At 42.3% G+C, this 22573-nt stretch overlaps 1 protein-coding gene across 1 annotated transcript; it reads left to right on the top strand.

Moving 5' to 3' along the window:
* The first annotated feature begins 1954 nt into the window (after positions 1–1954).
* Positions 1955–21690, top strand: LOC148670953 (scavenger receptor cysteine-rich type 1 protein M130-like). The gene is made up of 9 exons (XM_088631034.1): positions 1955–2012; positions 8224–8289; positions 8449–8538; positions 13801–14112; positions 14822–15136; positions 16407–16634; positions 17732–17830; positions 19542–19856; positions 21680–21690. Exons 1-9 carry the CDS (start codon positions 1955–1957, stop codon positions 21688–21690), a joined length of 1494 nt encoding a protein of 497 aa, XP_088487160.1.
* The last annotated feature ends 883 nt before the right edge of the window (positions 21691–22573 follow it).

Below are 22573 nucleotides of genomic sequence, written 5' to 3' on the forward strand. Positions count from 1 at the left end.
GAGAGACAGGAAAGGGGAGAGAGAAGAGAAGGAGCAGGAAGACAGTGCAGGTGTTCAACCACACTGTGAGCACAGGAGACAGGAGGCTTTTCTCAGCTGCTGAGGAGCTCAGTGCTCATGGCCACTCAGGCTCAGAGGCTCTGGCAGCAGTCAGGTCTGAGAGCGTCTCCTCATACTGACACTGGAGCTCTGAGAGTCAGCCTCCATTCTGACAGGAACAGCCCCTCCTGTTCAGCCCTGAGAGACACCATGAGAGAGCTGTGTGGGGAGAGGACCTGTCACCCTGTAGAGCTCTGAACACTGGACTCTCCTGTGTCTCCCTGTGCAGCACTAGAGCTCTGAACACTGGGCTCCCCTGTGTCTCCCTGTGCAGCACTGGAGCTCTGAACACTGGGCTCCCTGTGTGTCTCCCTGTACAGCTCAGCTCTCAGCTGCCTCATCACACTGACACCCACAGCCTCACAGTACAACCTGGCTTCCTGTGCTGGAAGAGCTCGGAGGAGCAAAAACCACAGACTCACTGCAGAGCCTGATCTGTAGCTCCAGTGAAGCTCTGCCTTAAATCACCGCTGTATTAACAAGGACTGAACTTTTTTTTTCATAATTTTGTTGCTTTTTCAAATTTGAAACTGACTCCTGCTCTGTGGCTCCTGATGCTGCAGCTATTATGGTGAAGCTGTAACACAAGAACTCTGCTATATTGAACAGGAGAGTTTAAATACAGCACAACTGCTAATACTACTAGTGCTACCACAACTGCTGCTGCCACTGCTACTACTGCTACTACTAATATTTTACTGCTGCTCCTACTGCTGCTCCTACTACCTATAATAATAAGGAAGAGGATGTGAGCTGTGCCCTCACACTGTTCAGACTGGTGGTGTATCAGTGTATCAGTATCAGTTCAGCTCCACTGTGCTGTTAGAGAGTCTCAGTCATGCAGTCGGCTCCACACAGAGAGACACTGGGGCCACAGCTGGAGGGGTTGGAACATCTGTGTGGATTGTAGCTGAACAGAGACAGACACAGGGTCTGAGGGACTCAACTGGAAGAGCTGCTGTCCACCAGGCTCAGTACATAAGGGACAATCACTGCTGGGCTTTTCTTTCTTTTTCATTTAAATTATTGATCACAGTCACAGGACAGCCAGTTCTTATTCAGTCCACCTTGTCTCCGTATTCCTGTGCTGACCTGAGTGACCTCACTGCCACCTTGAGCACAGGCTCTCCTCACACTGCCCTTGACCATGACCAGAAGACATTAGTGTCTGGAGACACAACAACTCTGTGAGTCACTGCAGGACACCAGTCATCGGACACTGCCTGACACAGACAGCAAGACAGGACCATATTCAGGACACCAGTCACTGGACACTGCCTGACACAGACAGCAAGACAGGACCATATTCAGGACACCAGTCACTGGACACTGCCTTACACAGACAGAAAGACAGGACCACGTTCTAGACACTTCCTGATACAGACAGCAAGAATTACAGGACCATATATACATAATTGATTATCTTGATACTGATTTTCAATTATAATACTTGTCTAGAACTGCAAAGATTTTTTTTAGTTTAATATCTGATCTCTTCCTGCCCCTGGAGCACCTGCGGCCCTGCTGTCTGTATCTGTATCTGTGTTTCCTCCAGTGAGACACAGAGCTGCTCCTGTCTCTCCTCTCCTCCGCGCTGCTGGGAGTGTCTTCAGGGAGAGGAAACAGTGATGTGTCTCTGATATATATGGAGAAGACTGAAAGGGCCCTGTCTGATTGGCCGTCCCGCCTGTGTGAGAGGTTCCTGCTATCAGTCTGAAAAGGCAGTGCTGTGTGTGATTGGCGGGGTGGGGGGCTGTGTTGTTACTGGGGGTCTGGGGTGCGGAGCAGCAGCTCAGTTGCCCTGTGGGCTCAGGGGTGAAGACAGGGGTCTCAGCTGCGTTCTGTCCTGATGACAATGGAGAGCTGCCTGTCCATCTTCTCTCTCGCTGTCCTGGTGCTGCACAGCTCAGCCAGTAAGTGACCAGTCTTCTCCTGTACAGACAGACAGACAACAACTGGAATTAAATTAATTAGATTTTTTATGTAAATAGAGCAATTAAGTGGGTTGAACAATTTTTGAATTTTTATTTAACATTCAGCTTTGTGGGTATTCATCAAAAATATTATAACCGTATTTTATCTTGTTCTGTAAGTAAGGAAATATAATTAGTTGTGTCTAAATATAATTAGTTGCTTTTAATTTTTATTGGATTTTCTAAAAATATTCTTAAGATTTCTAAACATTATAAAATAATAATGTTATAGATGGATAGAGCAGAAGCTGGCCATTATCACCCTCTATTGATAATTTGTGAAAACATGGAGTGTATAAAATCTTTAAAAAGTTATTTAACTTACTCGTTACTGTAATAATAAACTTTATATATAAGTGACAATTTGAGTGATATGCTGTGACATGTGAAAAAGTCTTCCTTTACTCGAAAACAAAAAAAGTGTGAGCAATAAAAATGTTTCTAGAATAATATCATATTATACAGGATGATTCAGAAATACCCTGGGTTGTTTATTGTTTTATTGTGTTCAATTCTGACTCCTCTGTATTGTCTTATTACAGACTGGTGCATTAATAGAGATACACATGTTTTTAAATAGTGAAATAGTGAAATAGTGAATTATTATTCACTATCAACTTCGTAAAGCCAGTCCTGTAACCCTGTCTGTAGATGGCTCTGTACTTGAGCTCCAATCAAAATTGAAAAACCTTGGGGTTATATTCGATTCTGGCTTAACATTCGACCCACATGTACAGCATACTGTCAAAACATATTTTTTTCACCTTAGAAATATCGCAAGACTACGCCCTATGCTATCATTAACTGTGGCTGAAAAGCTGATCAACATATTTGTATTCTCTCGAATTGACTACTGCAATGCTCTGCTCCCTGGGGTATCTAAATCTACTCTGAACAAGCTGCAGTATGTCCAAAATTCAGCAGCCAGAATCCTGACCAGATCTAGTGCAAGTGTTCACATTACTCCTATCCTGGAGTCCTTGCACTGGCTTCCGGTCAAATTCCACGTAGACTTTAAAATCCTCATGCTCACCTACAAGGCTTTACATGGCTTGGCACCTCAATACCTGTCTGAACTTTTATCGCCCTACTCCCCACCTCGCAACCTCCGCTCTTCAAATTCTGCCCTCCTTACTGTCCCCCAAGCCCGTCTACATTGTATGGGCGACAGGGCCTTCTCCTGCTATGCCCCCAAGCTCTGGAACTCCTTGCCCAAGGATATTAGAGAGTCACCTTCTCTAAACTCCTTCAAATCCAGACTCAAAACCCTCCTTTTCAGAAAAGCCTTTACTTAACTGCTTCCATTCTTCACCCCTCTGCTCTTCTTAATACCATCTTCCACGGTCTCCTCTATTGTTATTGTTGTATTGTTGTAATTATAATTGTGTCCTGTCTTGTGAAATTTTCTTATTTATTGTTGTAGTCTTCTTATTTATTGTTATTGTCATCCTGTAAAGCGCTTTGAGAAGCCACCTTTAAAGGCGCTATATAAAATAAAGTTTATTATTATTATTATTATTATTATTGTGACTGATATTAAATTATTACAGACTGATGTATTAATAGATATACAGTTAATGTGTTATTACCACCTAAAGTGTTTATGCTAGAGAATTAAGACTGGAGTTTTAATGCTGCCATTATATCTTTGGTGTATTCAGACAGTCCAGGTTTCTATCGTTAAGCTGTGTGATATTCAGTTGCTGTGAAAACAAGTAGTACCTCTAGGTGTTATAAGAATATGTGTTCCAATATGATAGGAAGTTATGAATGTGAATTCTTCATTTTAAAAACATACAATTACATTTTGAAAATGTAAAACCTTTTCAGTCATAGGACAATTAGCTCTTGTATTTTTATATTTATGTGAAAATAAAATTTGTATACTGTATGTATAACCTGGTTCATAAAGACCAGGTCTGCTTGTTTTCACATTGAAAAGTACAGGCTGATAAAAGTTACATTCATTATTGGTTTATAAGCTATAAAATGAAAAATATTAACAAAATTGTGGAAATTCTTAGTATTGTAGGTATATTATTATTAACTGGGGTCTCATCAGAAACTGAGGTGTAACATTAATAATTTAACAACTACAAGACATTGTGGCATTACAGGAAAAATTAAAAAATGGTAGTTGTGTTTTGTGTTTATACAGGATTTGTCTATTATTTAACAGCTAAATAATTTAATTTGTGTTTTTAGGTTAGTTATCTAATGACAGGGTTTTTTTGTAAATTGTGAAGTTTTAATAAGAATGCTTTATTGTTTTTGACTACATTCGAAATCTGAAATTATTATCAAATGCAATTATATAAGTATGAGTAATACAAATTAAATATTTAATTACATGTTATCATACAAATGCAATATTTAAAAATTAATTCGTAATCACAGGACTCAAGTTTAGATTTTTGAGCAATTGCTCAGGACAACATCATAATAAATGTATCTGTGCCTATATGTTAAACCTGTCTGGTATTTTTGAAAAAAGTTGTTCTTTAATATAATTTAATCTGATGATCATGTGTTAAGTTTAGGTAAAGGCTAGAAAATCATTGTCAACAATTCATATACAGACAATGGGAATATACACCTCACACACATTTCAGCACAACATGTGAAGTACCTGTCAGCCTCTGACCACTGTAGTGACCACAGGTCCCAGTAACACAGAAACACTGGTCCCAGGACTTGGAAGCCACAGAGTTAGTACAGTGTCCAGTACAGTGACCACAGTCTCCTGGAACCCAGGACCAGCCATCTGAGGTTCTACAGTCATTACAGCCACTGCCCGCCGTAGTGACCACAGCATGCAGAAGCGCTTTTCTGTTTAATTTAAAACTCAGCTTTATGGATATTCCTTAAAATTATAATTGATTTTATTCTGGTGCTAAAAATAAGGAAAAATAATAAACATTTTGCAGTATTAACAAGAATTTCACCTCGACAATTAATCATAATATTAATTCAGCTTATATGTTTTTTAAACTATTTTCTATTAATGCTGTATTAATAGTTTTATATGCAGTTATACACTATTACACACAACACAGACTAAGGATAATGTTTTTTAAGTACTAACATATAATTATTATAACTATTAATATTGTAGATATTTAGCAACCTTATCAAAAATGTTGTACAACTTGACAATCCCTTATCTATTACCATAATAATAAAATACAAAATTTTGGCTGTAATTTGGGTCATGTGCTAGGACTTGTGGAAATTTTCCCATTTGCAAACAAAAAGGAATACAAATGTTTTAACAATAATACAACGTCTTCAAAGTATTTACCAGGGGTTGTTTATTTCATTGTGCTCAATTCTGCCTTCTCTAACAGGTATAATAACAGACTAGTGTATTAACGGAGATCAGTGTGTTTTTAAACACTGTTGTATAGATCGGACTGATATTTTATTTTACACACTGATTAATTAATATGTTTTATTAAAGTAATTAACTGATGTGTTATTAAACACTGGAGTATTTTTAGACTAATATTTTAACTGAGATAAGTGTGTTATTAAATACTAGAGTATTATTGAGACTCCAGTATTATTACTATTGACACATTTTGTATTTACTGTATTATTAAAGTAACATTAATAATAATAACATTATGACATTATGAAAATATTATTAAAAAATAGAGTATTTTGAGAGAAGGTGACAATTTTAGTGCAAAGAACTATTACAGACAGGTGATCAGAGATAAAAGTATATTTAAGGCACGTTTCCGATTAACAAATAATATTAGTAACTATTGCAGGTGAATGTGCTGATACAAATAAGAGTACTGAAGGTAAATGTATTAAAATATTTTTGATCCATGGTTATTTTTGAGAATGATTACAGTAGTTTTAGATACTATGGTAATTATATTACAGAAGGATCTAACATTGTAACACGATTGAGGACAAGACATATAGTTGTGTTTATTTGTCATAACAGTCACATTCAGGTGGTAGGTATTTCTATTGCAGTGTGTTGTAGTTTTCTGACCTGAATCCATACTGGGTGCTTTTAGACAACAATGTCCAGTTTCAGTAACAACACAGGAGTCCTGAGGCAAATCTTGTAGTTTTTTCAACTTTAAACAAAAGTTTGGGATCTGTTCAGACTGGAGTTTTATTTGAGAAATGTGTCTATTATGTTGGAAGAAATGTGTATTTGAAATGTGTATTTTGAAGAGAGAAAGGTTTAATTATTTTTCCATGTTTATTCTGCATTTGACTGATACTTCACAGCTAAATGAATTGTTGTTTGTAAATCTTAGATAACTAATGATAGGGATAATTTTTCTTACATTATGGAATTAAAAAAAAAAGAGTAATAAAAACAACCTGTGCACTGTGATTCTAGAATATATTATTAAGTGCAACTATAATTCAATCTGTGAATTATGTACTAAGATCTTGAGAGGTAAAAGCTAAAACACATTGTTCACATATTTATCATGTAAGAATAGCAAAAAATATATGAATAAAAAGTAGTACTTAAATGAATTGTAGCATATAGTGTGTAATGGAAAAAATTATTTCACACTCCAAACTGAAGGTGATTGAAAATTTAATCAAAAAGAACAAATCTAGTTACTGTAAATGTGCTCTGGACAGTAAGTATACACACTTCACGTACAGACTGGGCTGGGACTGACTCACGTCAACAGTAACATTCTCTCGAGCTTTCACCCTGTCGTTCAGACTGGGTCAGGACGTCTTTCATTTAAACCTTCAGTCTTTCATTCAGGATCCCAGTCACACTGATCACCTCTTTATTTGAAACTGTTCAGAGCACCGAATCTCCATCATTAGAGCTAAACCTTGTGAACCTAGCGATCGCATTCCTCTCATAGTCAAGTTTATCACTCGGTTATTTTAATTTCTCACTACTCCTGCTCTTCGATCCTGAAATATTTTCTCTGTTTTAATTCTTTCCTTTTCCTCGCTGACTCTCCAGCCTTTCTTTTCTTTATTTCAGCTGGGAGACGGGTGTCCCTCTTTATTGTTTCTTTCTGCTCACCTTTTTCATTCAGCCCAGCAGCCTGCATTCGATCTGTTACTCCCTGATCATTCAAACTCTGAAGGAGCTCAAAGTCCCGCGCCTGGGTTTCAATTATATCTCCTGCTGCAGATTTTCCATCTTTCTGCAGCATTACACTTCACATATTTCAGCACAAGTTGTGAAGCATCCATCTATTAAGAAAATATTTTTATTGATTCTGTTTTGGATTTTATAACTTATTTTCAAAGTAGACCATTAAAAAGACATCTCAGTGTTTAAATCAGTGTCTGATACAGACGTGTGGTCAGTGTGCACTGCTAAGTACATGTGGGGCCTGAGACCCAGATACACCAGATACACCAAACCTGGTTTCAGTCATTCAGCCTTCTGACACCACAGCCACTGTCCACTGTACTGACCACAGCTTCCAGAAACCCAGAACACCGTCAGTACAGTCAATGTCCACTATACTGACCACAGCTCCCAGAAACACAGGAATATCGTCATTACAGTCACTGTTCACTGTACTGACCACAGCTCCCAGAAACCAAGGAACACAGTCATTACAGCCACTGTCCACTGTACTGACCACAGCTTCCAGAAACACAGGAAGACCATCATTACAGCCACTGACCACTATACAGACCACATTTTCTAGAAACACAGGAACACAGTCATTACAACCACTGTCCACTTTACTGACCACAGCTTCTAGAAACACAGGAAGACCATCATTACAGCCACTGACCACTATACAGACCACATTTTCTAGAAACACAGGAACACAGTCATTACAACCACTGTCCACTCTACTGACCACAGCTTTTAGAAACACATGAGCACAGTCTTTACAGCCACTGTCCACTGTAGTAACCATAGCAGAACAGCCCTCTGCAGTCACACAGTGATATGGACAGATAGATATATAACAGGATCTGGACACAGGTGTGTGGAGGGAGAGGTGAGATGGCTGCTGGTGGACTTCCTGTCACTCCACTGTCTCTTGTTCCCCATGGGAGAGACTAGCAATCCAATCAAACAGGTAAAACAAAATAAAAATTCCAGGTGTATTTCTAAAATGTCTTAGTATAAAAATATCCTGTAGACATGGTGATAAGTCTTGTTTCTCTCTCTCTGCAGGCAGTGCTGATGTGAGGCTGGTGAAAGGTGCCAGTCCCTGTGAGGGGACAGTGGAGGTGTATCATGGTAGAGAGTGGGGGACAGTGTATAGTAATAACTGGGATCTCAATGATGCTGCAGTGGTGTGCAGACAGCTGGGCTGTGGATCTGCTGTTTCAGCACCAGGAAGAGCTCACTTCGGACCAGGGTCTGGATCAGTCCTGATGAGTGGGGTTTCCTGCACAGGGTCAGAGGCTGCGCTGAGGGACTGTCGAAAACGTGGAGTGAAACAGTATGGCTACTCTCACGCCTATGATGCTGGAGTGAGGTGTTCAGGTAAGAGACAGAGACTCTCTCCAGTCTCCAGCTTGAGGACAATGAAAACTCCTCCACTGATCTAGAGTCCATCATCATGATCAATTAAATTAAAATTAAATTAATTAAAGTCTAGTATTGATAATATGATGATAATAATAATAATTCAAAGCAATATACGTTATAAACATAATATATTTAATTTGATTGGTGTGTCTTGTTTCTGTGTTTCCTCTGTGTTTATGCAGTCTCACTGAGCCTGTAGCTCATCCTCTGTCTCCAGGCACTTCAGTGTTGTTCAGTTTAAACAGGCAGGCTGTGCTCAGTGAGTCTGTATCTACTTCACTTTGTCTTTACTGTTTTAGCACTGGTGAAGTGACAATCTGCTGTGGTTCCACTGTGCTGTTGGGTGAAATGCCTTTTCATTTTCAGGTGTTTTAATGGTATTTTGGTGTCAGTGTCAGTGGATCTGGTCAGTCTCAGGTGTGTTTAAATGGTATGTTGGTGTCAGTGTCAGTGGATCTGGTCAGTCTCAGGTGTGTTTAAATGGTATGTTGGTGTCAGTGTCAGTGGATCTGGTCAGTCTCAGGTGTGTTTAAATGGTATGTTGGTGTCAGTGTCAGTGGATCTGGTCAGTCTCAGGTGTGTTTAAATGGTATGTTGGTGTCAGTGTCAGTGGATCTGGTCAGTCTCAGGTGTGTTTAAATGGTATGTTGGTGTCAGTGTCAGTGGATCTGGTCAGTCTCAGGTGTGTTTTAATGGTATGTTGGTGTCAGTGTCAGTGGATCTGGTCAGTCTCAAGTGTGTTTTAATGGTATTTTGGTGTCAGTGTCAGTGGATCTGGTCAGTCTCAGGTGTGTTTAAATGGTATTTTGGTGTCAGTGGATCTGGTCAGTCTCAGGTGTGTTTTAATGGTATGTTGGTGTCAGTGTCAGTGGATCTGGTCAGTCTCAGGTGTGTTTTAATGCTATGTTGGTGTCAGTGTCGATGGATCTGGTCAGTCTCAAGTGTGTTTTAATGGTATTTTGGTGTCAGTGTCAGTGGATCTGGTCAGTCTCAGGTGTGTTTAAATGGTATTTTGGTGTCAGTGGATCTGGTCAGTCTCAGGTGTGTTTTAATGGTATGCTGGTGTCAGTATCAGCGGATCTGGTCAGTTTCAGGTGTGTTTAAATGGTATGTTGGTGTCAGTGGATCTGGTCAGTCTCAGGTGTGTTTTAATGGTATGTTGGTGTCAGTGTCAGTGGATCTGGTCAGTCTCAGGTGTGTTTTAATGGTATGTTGGTGTCAGTGTCAGTGGATCTGGTCAGTCTCAGGTGTGTTTAAATGGTATGTTGGTGTCAGTGTCAGTGGATCTGGTCAGTCTCAGGTGTGTTTTAATGGTATTTTTGTGTCAGTGTCAGTGGTTCTGGTCAGTTTCAGGTGTGATTTAATGGTATGTTGGTGTCAGTGTCAGTGGATCTGGACAGTCTCAGGTGTGTTTTAATGGTATGTTGGTGTCAGTGTCAGTGGATCTGGACAGTCTCAGGTGTGTTTTAATGGTCCTGTGGGGCTCAGTGCTGTAGTGGAGTTCAGCTGCACTACCAGCTGTCCAAAGGGCTGATCCTTGGTGGTGGAGTGACTCTCGGTCTGATTCTGATGAGCCCAGAATTTAAGAATCCAAGAAACCAATGCAGCTTTGGATATAAATAGAGAAGAAACAGTTCTCTTGGCTCATTTATGTAAATTAATGATTTCAGGTTTGATATTTCAGACTAGACCTCTAACATCTAAACTGCTCTGCCATATTTTGACTTCTTTAAGGCACTGGTGGTCATGTATTTTCTTGTGATGCACTGTAGCCTGTAACGATCCCTGACTCCCGGCAACAGAGGAGGCAGAAGAAGGCGTAGCCTTACTTCATCAGTCTACCTATCAGTTTACTTATTCACCACTACACCCCCGTCTCATCCTGTACTTAAAAACCTGTCTGTTCCTACCTCCTGGCTCAGTATTGGTTTTCCTTTCGAGCTTCCTAGTTGCACTACTCCTTCTTCTGCTTTGTGTCTTTCTTGGTTTGCGGATTACGATTTTTCCCCCTTTGACACCGGTTTTTCGGATCACGGCTTGGCTTCGGTACTCACTCTCTGTTTTGAATCTTTGGCTTCCCCTGGACTCCCGGATTGCTCTATTGTCTACGGTTTTGGATCACGGTTTTGCTTAGCTAACTCGTTCCCTTTTTGGATCTCTGGCTTCCCCTGGACTCTCAGCTCGTTTCTTCGACTACGGCTTTCTTCGGATCACGGCTAGGCTTTATCAGCTCCTGCAAGTGGGTTCATTCACTGGTTTCGGTTTCTCTTACCGAATCCCTAACATAGCCAGGAGCTGACTGCTAGACCCAGCTGTGTGTACGTGGAGCTGAACTCCAACGTCATTCTCTGAGATCTGCTTTCATGTGGAGAAGCACAACCCTGGATGTGTCCAGAGCGTCTGTCAGTGCCCAGGTCAGACAGTCCTGCTCCAGCAGTGCCAGGCTGTGACAGTCCTGGTCTTGTCCAGACTGTCTGTCAGTGCCCAGGTCAGACAGTCCTGCTCCAGCAGTGCCAGGCTGTGACAGTCCTGGTCTTGTCCAGAGTGTGTGTCAGTGCCCAGATCAGACAGTCCTGCTCCAGCAGTGCCAGGCTGTGACAGTCCTGGTCTTGTCCAGAGTGTGTGTCAGTGCCCAGGTCAGACAGTCCTGCTCCAGCAGTGCCAGGCTGTGACAGTCCTGGTCTTGTCCAGAGTGTCTGTCAGTGCCCAGGTCAGACAGTCCTGCTCCAGCAGTGCCAGGCTGTGACAGTCCTGGTCTTGCCCAGAGTGTGTGTCAGTGCCCAGGTCAGACAGTCCTGCTCCAGCAGTGCCAGGCTGTGACAGTCCTGGTCTTGTCCAGAGTGTCTGTCAGTGCCCAGGTCTGACTGTCCTGTTCCAGCAGTGTCAGGCTGTGACGGTCCTGGTCTTGCCCAGAGTGTGTGTCAGTGCCCAGGTCTGACTGTCCTGTTCCAGCAGTGTCAGGCTGTGACAGTCCTGTTCTTGTCCTAAGTTTCTGTCAGTGCCCAGGTCAGACAGTCCTGCTCTAGTAATGCCAGGCTGTGACAGTGCTGGTCTTGTCCAGAGTGTCTGTCAGAGCCCAGGTCAGACAGTCCTGCTCCACCAGTGCCAGGCTGTGACAGTGCTGGTCTTGTCCAGAGTGTCTGTCAGAGCCCAGGTCAGACAGTCCTGCTCCACCAGTGCCAGGCTGTGACAGTCCTGGTCTTGTCCTGAGTGTCTGTCAGTGCCCAGGCCAGGCTGTGACAGTCCTGGTCTTGTCTAGAGTGTGTTTCAGTGCCCAGGTCAGACAGTCCCTGCTCCAGTCTCTGAACTGTGTGAAACCTGGAGGGAGAGACGTGCTGTTTGAGAATCTACTGTTCTAATGTTTTTATTTGTTCCATGGGTGGTTCTCTTTTTCAGCAGTTCAGTATTATCTATGGAAATGCCGAGCAGCAGGACTTATAATAATAGTTTAAATGCTTAATTTGTTGGATCTGGAGCTGAGTCTCATATGGTCAAGACACCAGTCTGAATGCTGACCTGTGTCTCAGCTGATTCTGGGAAATGTTTGACAGATTTTCAATGGACTCCTCAGCAGTATCTATGGCCCTGGTGATGACAAAGAGAAAGACTTAATAATCCTGCACTCAGACACACCTACACCAGTCATTCTGTGTGTACTAGTCTCTTTCATTTCTTACTCAAGAGCTGTAATAAGACCCCTGTGACAGAGTGGGTTTTCGGGCTGCCTTTTCGCCCAGTGGAGGGTTGATACTTCTAGTAGAAGCAGAGAGCTGACACACAGTGTATGAGATGTGTTTCTTCTTGTCCTCAAGTTTGAACTAATAGCGAGAGACTCTTGGGCACTGATCGTGAAGTAATACAGATGTCTGCTGTCTTGCAGCTGATGCTGGGGTTCTGAGGCAAACACAAGGGGAATCACGTGAGACTGTTTTATAGGGTTCTCTAATGAGGACCCAGGTGATACTAATTCCCATTTTCATGCAAAAACTGGTTAGAGAGGGAACAGCTGGAGTGCCCTCTAGTAGTGTGCAGTACAAGGACTTTTCATACTGTCACACCCCACACTGCAGTTTTAAGATTAAACACTTAACCTTTTGTACAGAAAACAAAAAAACAAAATAACACTGTAAACCAAAGATTATTGGTTTATATAATAGTAATAACTGTTTCTGCTGGAGGGAACTTGAGAGATCTGTCAAACTCTCAACACCCTGGCAGCATCATATCCAAGGAAAGGGAACAGACTGATTTGATCATTTAACAAGATATTTTTGTATTTTTTACTGGACGTTTTCTTTTTTATTGGACAGCCTGCGGGACTCAGGAGTATGGACATTTTTAAGTTTAATTTAATGCAGCTCTTCTAGAAGCAGGTCAATTGGATTCACTTGGGTAGATTTAAACCCAGCAATGTACCCCAGACCTGACAGTTTTATGAGCTACCACATCCCAAGAGCTACAGAATACAGGCTTTGTACAACTTGTACACAATATCTGATGATTTTAATTGTTGCTAAAGCTTCATATCTCAAGGTACAGTAGATCTGGGCATGAGGCTTCAGTTTCTCTGACTGCTGTTGAGACCCCAGGAGCTGCACCTACTGTCTGTCTAGATCTCAGTCCTGCTTCATTCTCTCTCAAGATCTCAGGTCTGTACAGAGTCCAGTCCAACTCTCTGACTGTCCTTCTGCACCTCCTCCTGGATGAGAGGGTGCTGTGACTATGTAAAATTATCTAAAATTAAAAAAGTTTTTGTAAGTAATTTAATGGTTTATGTCTCTGAGCATTTAGAAATGTTACAGAAACTTTCAGACTGAATAAAAAATATGTTTTCAAGCTGTTTTAAGTTTAGAATTAAAATATTTAATACAGAAGATCTACACATAGTTATCTCTTTAATTTACTGTATCATGTTACGCACACTGTTAATGTGCTTTAATACTGCTACAATTTGTCAAATGCTTTGTGTATACATCTGTCACATGTCTGATCAAGTCTATTGTACTGGACGTAGATGTATGTGTCCCTTACTGTAAATCTAGACTGAGATTACAACTAGCAGGCATCACTGTCACGCCAGAGCAGAATGAGACACATCAAACACACAGAGGGTTCACTCTGGTGTTTTTAATGAAGTAAATACTAGAAAGGAAACTAATAAGAACCTTAGTTTATATTTTGCGCCCTTGTGAAGATTAAGTGTTAATGTCTCTTCAGGTACAGGAGTGCGGTTAGCAGGGGGCAGGAGTCTCTGCTCTGGCAGAGTCGAAGTTCTGCGAGGGACGTCCTGGGGTACGATCTGTGAGGCCGACTTTGACATGAAGGACGCGGAGGTCGTCTGTCGCCAGCTAGACTGCGGATTTCCAGCAGTGCTGCTGAGAGGGGCTCATTTCGGAGAGGGGCAGGGGCTGATCAGGACAGAGGAGATCCAGTGTCGGGGAAATGAGACCAGAATCCATGACTGTCCCACCTCAACCAGGGAACATCAGAGCTGCACTCACAGCAATGACATCAGCCTGGTCTGTACTGGTGAGAGCACTGCTGTCTATACTGATCCCCACCTATGTAAATACTTCAGTATCTCACTCTGGGCAGTGTGGGCTAATTAGTTCTCTTCATCATAGCTTTGCCCACTAACCTTTGAGAGCATTGTCTGTTCTACAGTGACATCATCTTTTTTAATTAAATACCTAAAGACAAAATGGCAAAAGTCATTAGTGTGTATGTCCTTGCTTTTTTGAAGGTATATAGTCATTTTAAGAAATTTAAATTTGCACCTGTTTTATTTGTTTGTCTTTTGCGCTTCGGGCCACCGTATATTGCACCCCAAACTAATATCTTTGGATCAGTCAGCGAGCTGCAGCAGGAAGTGGCCTTGTGGTCATGTGACTTCCACATTGCTTGATTCATCTTTGTTTGTCACAGTGTGACAGATAATTACTCTTGTGTACTGAAGTTAAATATTCAATAAGTATGTGTAACTATGAGAAGTTATTGTACAATGAACACACTGTTAAAATCAACCATTATAACACTGCATTCTTACAGTACAGCTCCTGATTCCAATGTCTTTTGTATAAACAGAAGAGGGTGTTCTTACTATACAGCTCCTGACTCCTCGGTCGTTTATATAAAGACTATAGTGATGTTAATGCCGCACAGCTCCTGAGTCATCAGTCCTTTGTATAAAGTCTAGAGTGGTGTTAATGTTCTACTGACTCACCTGTCCTGTCTGCAGACTACAGTGGCTACAGGCTGGTGGGCGGTCCTGACTCCTGTTCTGGCCGGGTGGAGCTGCAGTACCGCGGTGAAGACAGGACAGTGTGTGACCAGTACTGGGACCTGAGAGATGCCACTGTTCTCTGCCAGCAGCTGGGCTGTGGGGAAGCTGTAGCAGTTCCAGGACAGGCCTGGTTTGGACAAGGCAGTGGATCAAGAGGGGTTGATGTGTTTGAGTGCTGGGGCAATGAGACTCATCTCACCTGGTGCGCTGTCTCTTCATGGGGCAGAGCTGCTTGCTCTCATGGGCAGGATGCTGGAGTCATTTGTTCTAGTAAGAATCAACACATATTTATATTTTCAGAATTAATTAAAGCTTCGAAAAAAGATCAGCAGGAGGTCAAATCCAAATCTCTCCCTGTTACTAATGAAGCAGCCAAATCCATTTACATCCAAGTCAGCTACACCAGTCCAACAGTTCTCTGAAAGCAGTCCTCTTACTGGAATCACCAAGCCTCCCTTCCTTTTCAAACTGTCCTGACTTCCAGCACAACCATGGTCACCTCTCACCCAGACCTTTATTCCCATAATCCTCTCTCATTTCCACAGAGGTTCAGCACAACTTCTCAAGACCTCAAGACCACCCTTCATTCCATCATTTCCTCCATCCTTATCTGCTTTCTCTTTTCCTACCATTACCCACCTCTTCATGCTGTTCTACAGGAGCCTGCCCTGCAGCTAATTCCAGCTCCACCCTCCTTGTGTTATCAGACACCAAGTCAGTCCACATTCACATTCTTCATTCATAGCCCTGCAGTTTGTGCACCATCTAGTGTCCCAGTCACCTGCTGAGGTGCTGAGAATCCCTCCATCCCCTTACACGTGGGCTCAACTGACCTGCCCAGCACTGGCACATCCTCTTCAACCATGAGGAAGCTGCTGCACGAATGCAGCTGAAGTGAAGGAAGGGAAACTAAAAAAGATGTGGAGAGTTGTGGGCAGCCAGCCAGAATTTACACTGAACAGAGAGGAAGTGTGAGATTATAATAATAATAATAATAAACTTTATTTTATATAGCGCCTTTAAAGGTGGCTTCTCAAAGCGCTTTACAGGATGACAATAACAATAAATAAGAAGACTACAACAATAAATAAGAAAATTTCACAAGACAGGACACAATTATAATTACAGCAATACAACAATAACAATAGAGGAGACCGTGGAAGATGGTATTAAGAAGAGCAGAGGGGTGAAGAATGGAACCAGTTAAGTAAAGGCTTTTCTGAAAAGGAGGGTTTTGAGTCTGGATTTGAAGGAGTTTAGAGAAGGTGACTCTCTAATATCCTTGGGCAAGGAGTTCCAGAGCTTGGGGGCATAGCAGGAGAAGGCCCTGTCGCCCATACAATGTAGACGGATGTCTTGCCAAATGTCTGAAACCATTTTGAAAATTATTAGGAATATGTTTATGACAATATGTTCTGATTTAATAAACTGGGGTGTGTCATGCTAATTTTATATGAAAAAAAATGTTGTTCCTGATAACCCTTCTGTTTTATGATTCTGATGTGTGAATGACAGTAAACATGATGATTCATTTTTACAGATTCCTCCCTGTCAACTCTAGACGGTGGAGTCCGGCTGTCAGGAGGAGAGAGTCACTGTGATGGCCAGGTGGAGGTTCACTACAACAGCACCTGGGGGAGACTCCTCCAGCACTCCTGGGGCTACAGAGAGGCCTCTGTGGTCTGCAGACAGCTGGGCTGTGGCTCTGTGGTGCAAATATACCACTCCCCTGTGTATGAGACAGGCGACAGTGCTGTGTGTCTGACAGGTATTCAGTGCTCTGTAGTACAAGTCTATAACTCCTCTCTGTATGGGACAGTGACAGTGCCGTGTGTCTGACAGGTATTCAGTGCTCTGTAGTACAAGTCTATAACTCCTCTCTGTATGGGACAGTGACAGTGCACTGTGTCTGACAGGTATTCAGTGCTCTGTAGTACAAGTCTAGAACTCCTCTGTGTACGGGACAGTGACAGTGCCGTGTGTCTGACAGGTATTCAGTGCTCTGTAGTACAAGTCTATAACTCCTCTGTGTACGGGACAGTGACAGTGCCGTGTGTCTGACAGGTATTCAGTGCTCTGTAGTACAAGTCTATAACTCCTCTGTGTATGGGACAGTGACAGTGCTGTGTGACAGGTATTCAGTGCTCTGTAATACAAGTCTATAACTCCTCTGTGTATGGGACAGTGACAGTGCTGTGTGTCTGACAGGTATTCAGTGCTTTGTAGTAATAATAATAATAATTGATTAGACTTATATAGCACTTTTCTGGACACTCCATTCAAAGCGCTTTACAGGTAATGGGGACTCCCTTCCACCACCACCAATGTGCAGCTCCACCTGGATGATGCGAGGGCAGCCATAGTGCGCCAGAACACTCACCCCACAGCAGCTATCAGTGGGGAGGAGAGCAGAGTAATGAAGCCAATTCATAGTGGGGGATTATTAGGAGGCCATGACTGGTAAGGGCCAATGGGAAATTTGCCCAGGACACCAGGGTTACACCCCTACTCTTTTCGAGAGACGCCCTGGGATTTTTAATGACCACAGAGAGTCAGGACCTCGGTTTTACGTCTCATCCACAGGACGGGACCAGTTTACAGTATAGTGTCCCCGTCACTATACTGGGGCATTAAGACCCACATGGACTGCAGGGTGAGCGCCCCCTGCTGGCCCCACTTACACCTTTTCCAGCAGCAACCTTAGTTTTTCCCAGGAGGTCTCCCATCTAGGTACTGACCAGGCTCACACCTGCTTAGCTTCAGTGGGTTGCCTGTTGTTGAGTTGCAGGGTGATATGGCTGCTGGCTAGTACAAGTCTATAACTCCTCTCTGTATGGGACAGTGACAGTGCTGTGTGTCTGACAGGTATTCAGTGTTCTGGGGATGAGTCTCACCTGGTGAACTGCAGTTCTCCACAGACAGTCAACTGCAACACTGGACAGGATGTTGCCCTGCTCTGCTCAGGTAGGAGCCATTCAAATATTTTTTTTTTATTTTTAAAATATGCACATTGATATGTAGGACATAAAACACAAACCCTAAAATATTTGTCACAGAATTTAACAACTGGACCTGTGAACAACAGTTAACATATTGTATGAAGTAATATTTGTTTTTATTTTAAGTCCATTAATATGGACTGGTAATAAACCAGGGATAAATGTTTGACATTTTGAGTATAATTGTAGAAGAGATTCCATATATTGTTCAATCCAGTCATCCCATTCTGTAGAGATACAGTGTTTAGTCATCAGGTTAATGCACTGCTGACAACAGATGTGAGGCCTGTAATTCAAATTCATTAAGATCTCCTTTCTTGCAGTTGTGAGCAACAGAGATGAAAACTGAGAATATTTGCGTGACAAGTCAATAGATTAATTAAAACAGATGGGAACAATGAAAGCTTACAGCCTAAAGAAAATAAACATTTTATCTATTTCTTTTTTTGAAAAAGAATGATTGATGAGCAATACCGGAAGGTATGGATGTAGATGCACTTACTACATCATGAGCAGAGTATTGAAAAGTACTGGTTCATTAGGTCCATAAGAAACCTTTTTAGTTGTATTACTGATATGTAATGTTTTAAATGGAATGATCTGGACTTCTATGGATATGACAGGAAAGTAACTATTAAAACATTCAGATTCCTAACAACTGTATTGGAGAGAGAGTCTCAGGTTGTCACAGAATCCAGGGGCAATTTCTGGCTGGAAGGATCTTAAGCATCTTGGGGTGCAATATCTTGCTTAGTATAGACAACAGAGGTCTGGTTCAGATTTGAATTGAAGCTTATCCTTTGGGTATTACTGTAGTCTGAATCATCAGATTTCTTCTGTCTTACTGTGTGTACTCACTAAAAAGAAGTATGCATAACACATTTCATTTTTCTTTCTTCAGAATTATTTTATTATTATATTATAATATTATTAATTTCATGTTGTGGCACTCTGAGAAAGCTGAGAATGTAGGCCTGGTCCTGTGACTCTACTACCTTGGATAGAAATTTGAGACAGATTGAAAAATATTTAAAAAATCATCTGCATATTTTTTTATGGAGACACAACCTGGAATGTTTTTTTACCTTCCAAAAATATATGAAAAAAAACTCCATGATCTCCTCCAAAACGCATTCACCTACTGACTTCCGCGCCAGTTCACTGTTTCCAGGCCATATATATTTTGTCTCCTGATGAGACCCACCTGCGTAGACCCACCCTTCCTCTGGCCCTCTTACACTACTATATTTCTATTCTAAACCTCCATCACAAACTAGGAGAGAATGTCTTCAGCCTGAGGATTGCACAATATTGAAAACCAGGATCTTCTTAAATTACAAGACTGAGAGCTCTCTTAAACAAGGTTCACATTATTTAACTCCAGTTCTTTTTATCTGACATGCTTATTCTCTCTTCCTTCCTCCTGTTACCTCTCTCTACTCTGTCTTTTCTTATATTTCATCCGGTGAATTTCGACTCATGACAATTCTAATGACGAGGTAGAGTAAACCAAAAGATTCCCTTTGTTCTTCTGTGCTTACTAGTCCTGCATCTTTCTAAACTACTATATTTTACACTCTTAACTTTTTTTTCTAATAACCTAATGTTAGCTTTAATGGCACCACACCAGCCACAATGATATATGTCTCTATATCACTGGGTATTGTCTCTCCTAGCCCAGCGCTCCCTCAGGCTGGTTGGGGCAGGAGATGATTGTGCTGGGAGGTTGGAGGTTTATCACAATGGCTCCTGGGGGACAGTCTGCGATGACTCCTGGGACCTGGCAGACTCTCAGGTGGTGTGCAGGCAGCTCCAGTGTGGGACGGCCCTCAGTGCCCCAGTGCCAGCCTCCTTCAGCCAGGGAACTGGTCCCATCTGGCTGGACGAGGTGGCCTGTCTGGGGAACGAGTCGTCTCTGTGGGAGTGTCCCTCAGCAAGGTGGGGACAGCATGACTGTGGACACAAGGAGGATGTGAGAATCCTGTGCTCAGGTAAGCGAGCTAAAAAAAATAATCCATATTCTCGAATTCCACATTGTGGATATGGTTTGCATTTAGAGTGTTTAAATATATCTTATTGAGAAAAATTCAATTCAGTACAATTCAGTTTTATTTGTATTTTTACAACGGACATTGTCACAATGCAGCTTTACAGATTTACGGGCCTGAACCCCGAGTGAGCAAGCCTAAGGCGACAGTGGCAAGGAAAAACTCCTCTAGACTATAGTAGGAAGAAACCTTGAGCGGAACCAAGGCTCGAAAGGGGGAGCCTATCTGTCACGCCCAGTACACCTAGAGGGCACTCTACTTCTGTCCTCTTCCTAGTTCCCTGTGATTATTCATGTCTTTCTGGTGTGTCTTGTTGTGTAGCCTATTTACTTCTTGCTTCTGCTCTGCTCCTCGCTCAGCATTGAGGTTCGGATGTCCTGAGACCCACCTAGCTCCAGGTCACTCCTGTTCATGGCCTGAGGGCATAGGTTTCTATACGGCATTTCCTGAACAGCTGAGCCCGTCCTGCTGCTACGCATAGGGTCTATTTTCGCTCCCCTGCCATTCCACGGTTCGTCCCTTCCAACATCCGTGACACTATCCTCCTCTGGCCGGCACCGAGTTAATTAAAATGAACAGATATGAAAGTCATCTATATTATATTACATGGTGGAAAAGCAGACTGGTATTTTTAGTTCAGTAATGTATGGTAAAGTCCAGCAATGTCCAGAATGTTCAGTAGTTTCCTTTGGTTGAAATTTCTCTGGGAAGTTGAGTTCAACAGGTAGAAGGAGCTGGATTCTGGGCCTGGGCTTCCTAACAGTCCACCTCAGATTGGATGGATAGAAAAGAAATAAAGTGAATGATAATGAAAGCAGAAATTGGTAGGTTGCATGGCTTGCTTTTCCTAAATATATATCGGAAGACTAGACTAAACAAATATGTTTTTAACTCAGTTAACTCATTTTAACAATGTTTAACTCAACATTGGGAGTGCGTCTTAATTCCACACATCTGGGGGGAGGCGATTCCATAATTGGGGAGCTCTATAAGAAATTGCTCTGTTGCCAGCTGTGACTTTTTTAATTCCAGGAACAACTAGGTAACCTGCTCCTTGTGATTGAAGTGTATGAGAGGGATTATAAGGGACTAAAAGATCACCCAAATGTTTTGGGCCAAGATCACCCAAAGCTTTGTAAAAAGAGACTAAGATATAGTTACAATACAGCTGGGAATGCACATATTAAAAACCCCAGCAAAAATAAAAAAAAAGAAATAAAGAAACTCTAGCACTGAACGTAAATTCCCCTCCACTAGTGAATGGGGATATATTTATCTCAGTCCTCCAGTAAGATCTAGGATCCAATCTTCAAACTTCTCACATCAATTGTCTTTCATGATTTTCTGCCTCAAATGTTTCATTTTGATTTGTTCCAAAAATGGCTTCCAGTCAGATCCTGATGACCCACACGGTGTTAAATGTCACCCTGAGCCTCGTTTTCTCCATTCATAGTGCAGCACCACTCACCCTGAGCCACATATTCTACTTTCATGCCTCAGTCTTTTAGTTGTGCTGCTGCTAAATAGCCAAGCTGATCAGAATGACGTTTTGGATCAGAACCTGATCATGTAATGGGATTTTAAAGCTCTGTGTGATGCACTGTCCAGATTCTGAATTAACAGAACCACACACTCCTGTCACCTTCATGTCAGCTGTGTTATTGTACAGCTGTCCTTGTTTCATTACGTGAGTCAGTTATAACTGGATTAGTACAGGAAATGAGACTGGTTGCTGTTCACATTGTTTGCTTGTTGTTTCTTTCCAGTTCAGAACTAAACGTTGGGCTGTCTTGTCAGGGTTTGTTTCCTTTGACTTTCCCTGCTGTCTTGACAGATCACACTCTCCTGAGACTGTCTGCAGGCTGTTCAGGACAGGCAGAGGTTTACTACAATGGCACCTGGGGCAGTGTGTGTCAGAACGGCATGACTGACTCCACAGCTGCAGTGATCTGTAAACAGCTGGGCTGTGGAGACAAGGGCACCATCAGTGAGATAAACTCCAGGCTGAGCCCTGATCCCAGATGGCTGGACTTTGTCTCCTGTCGCAAACACGACTCCACCCTGTGGCAGTGTCCCTCCTTCCCCTGGGGTCAGAATGACTGCACAGACCGAGAAGTGGCTGACATCACCTGCTCAGGTACAGAGGGAAGAGTAATGCTCTGTAAATTAGTGTTTTGTTTAGAACAGACAAAAGCTTTAAACTGAATTCTTAGTAATTTATATCCAAACATGTATAAAATTAAATAATTATTATTAATCTTTGAAGGTCCTAGAAAAGAAGCTGACAGAAGTACTCCAGCCCCTCAGGAAGAGCAGCCTCAGCAGCACTGCCCAGGTGAGTTCAGTGTGTAAAACAGTCAGAGACACTGCAGCCCTGAGCTGAGGAACAGTAACCATACAGCTCTCTTCTAGAGCCACTCAATACCTCACTAATCTCTACTACAGTCACTGAGCTGAAGACACTCGGTAACCTTTCTGTTGTCTTTCAGTCCCACTGGCTCTGCGCCTGGGTGGAGGCACTAACTGCTCTGGGCGGGTGGAGCTGCGGTATGAGGGCACCTGGGGGACAGTCTGTGACGACTCCTGGGACCTGCAGGATGCCCAGGTGGTCTGCAGACAGCTGGGCTGTGGGGATGCAGTGAGTGCAGCAATAGAGGCCT

This window comes from Lepisosteus platostomus, chromosome 5, assembly GCF_059453375.1.
Source record: "Lepisosteus platostomus isolate fLepPlt1 chromosome 5, fLepPlt1.hap1, whole genome shotgun sequence".
NCBI lineage: Eukaryota > Metazoa > Chordata > Actinopteri > Semionotiformes > Lepisosteidae > Lepisosteus > Lepisosteus platostomus.

Excerpts from the sequence above, each read along its gene's own strand:
- LOC148670953 (XM_088631034.1), top strand. The coding sequence starts at position 1,955 with ATGGAGAGCTGCCTGTCCATCTTCTCTCTCGCTGTCCTGGTGCTGCAC. Across the intron at positions 16,635-17,731 it reads CAGTGCTGTGTGTCTGACAG|GTATTCAGTGTTCTGGGGAT; the intron begins GTATTCAGTGCT and ends TGTGTCTGACAG. Across the intron at positions 17,831-19,541 it reads TGTTGCCCTGCTCTGCTCAG|CCCAGCGCTCCCTCAGGCTG; the intron begins GTAGGAGCCATT and ends TGTCTCTCCTAG.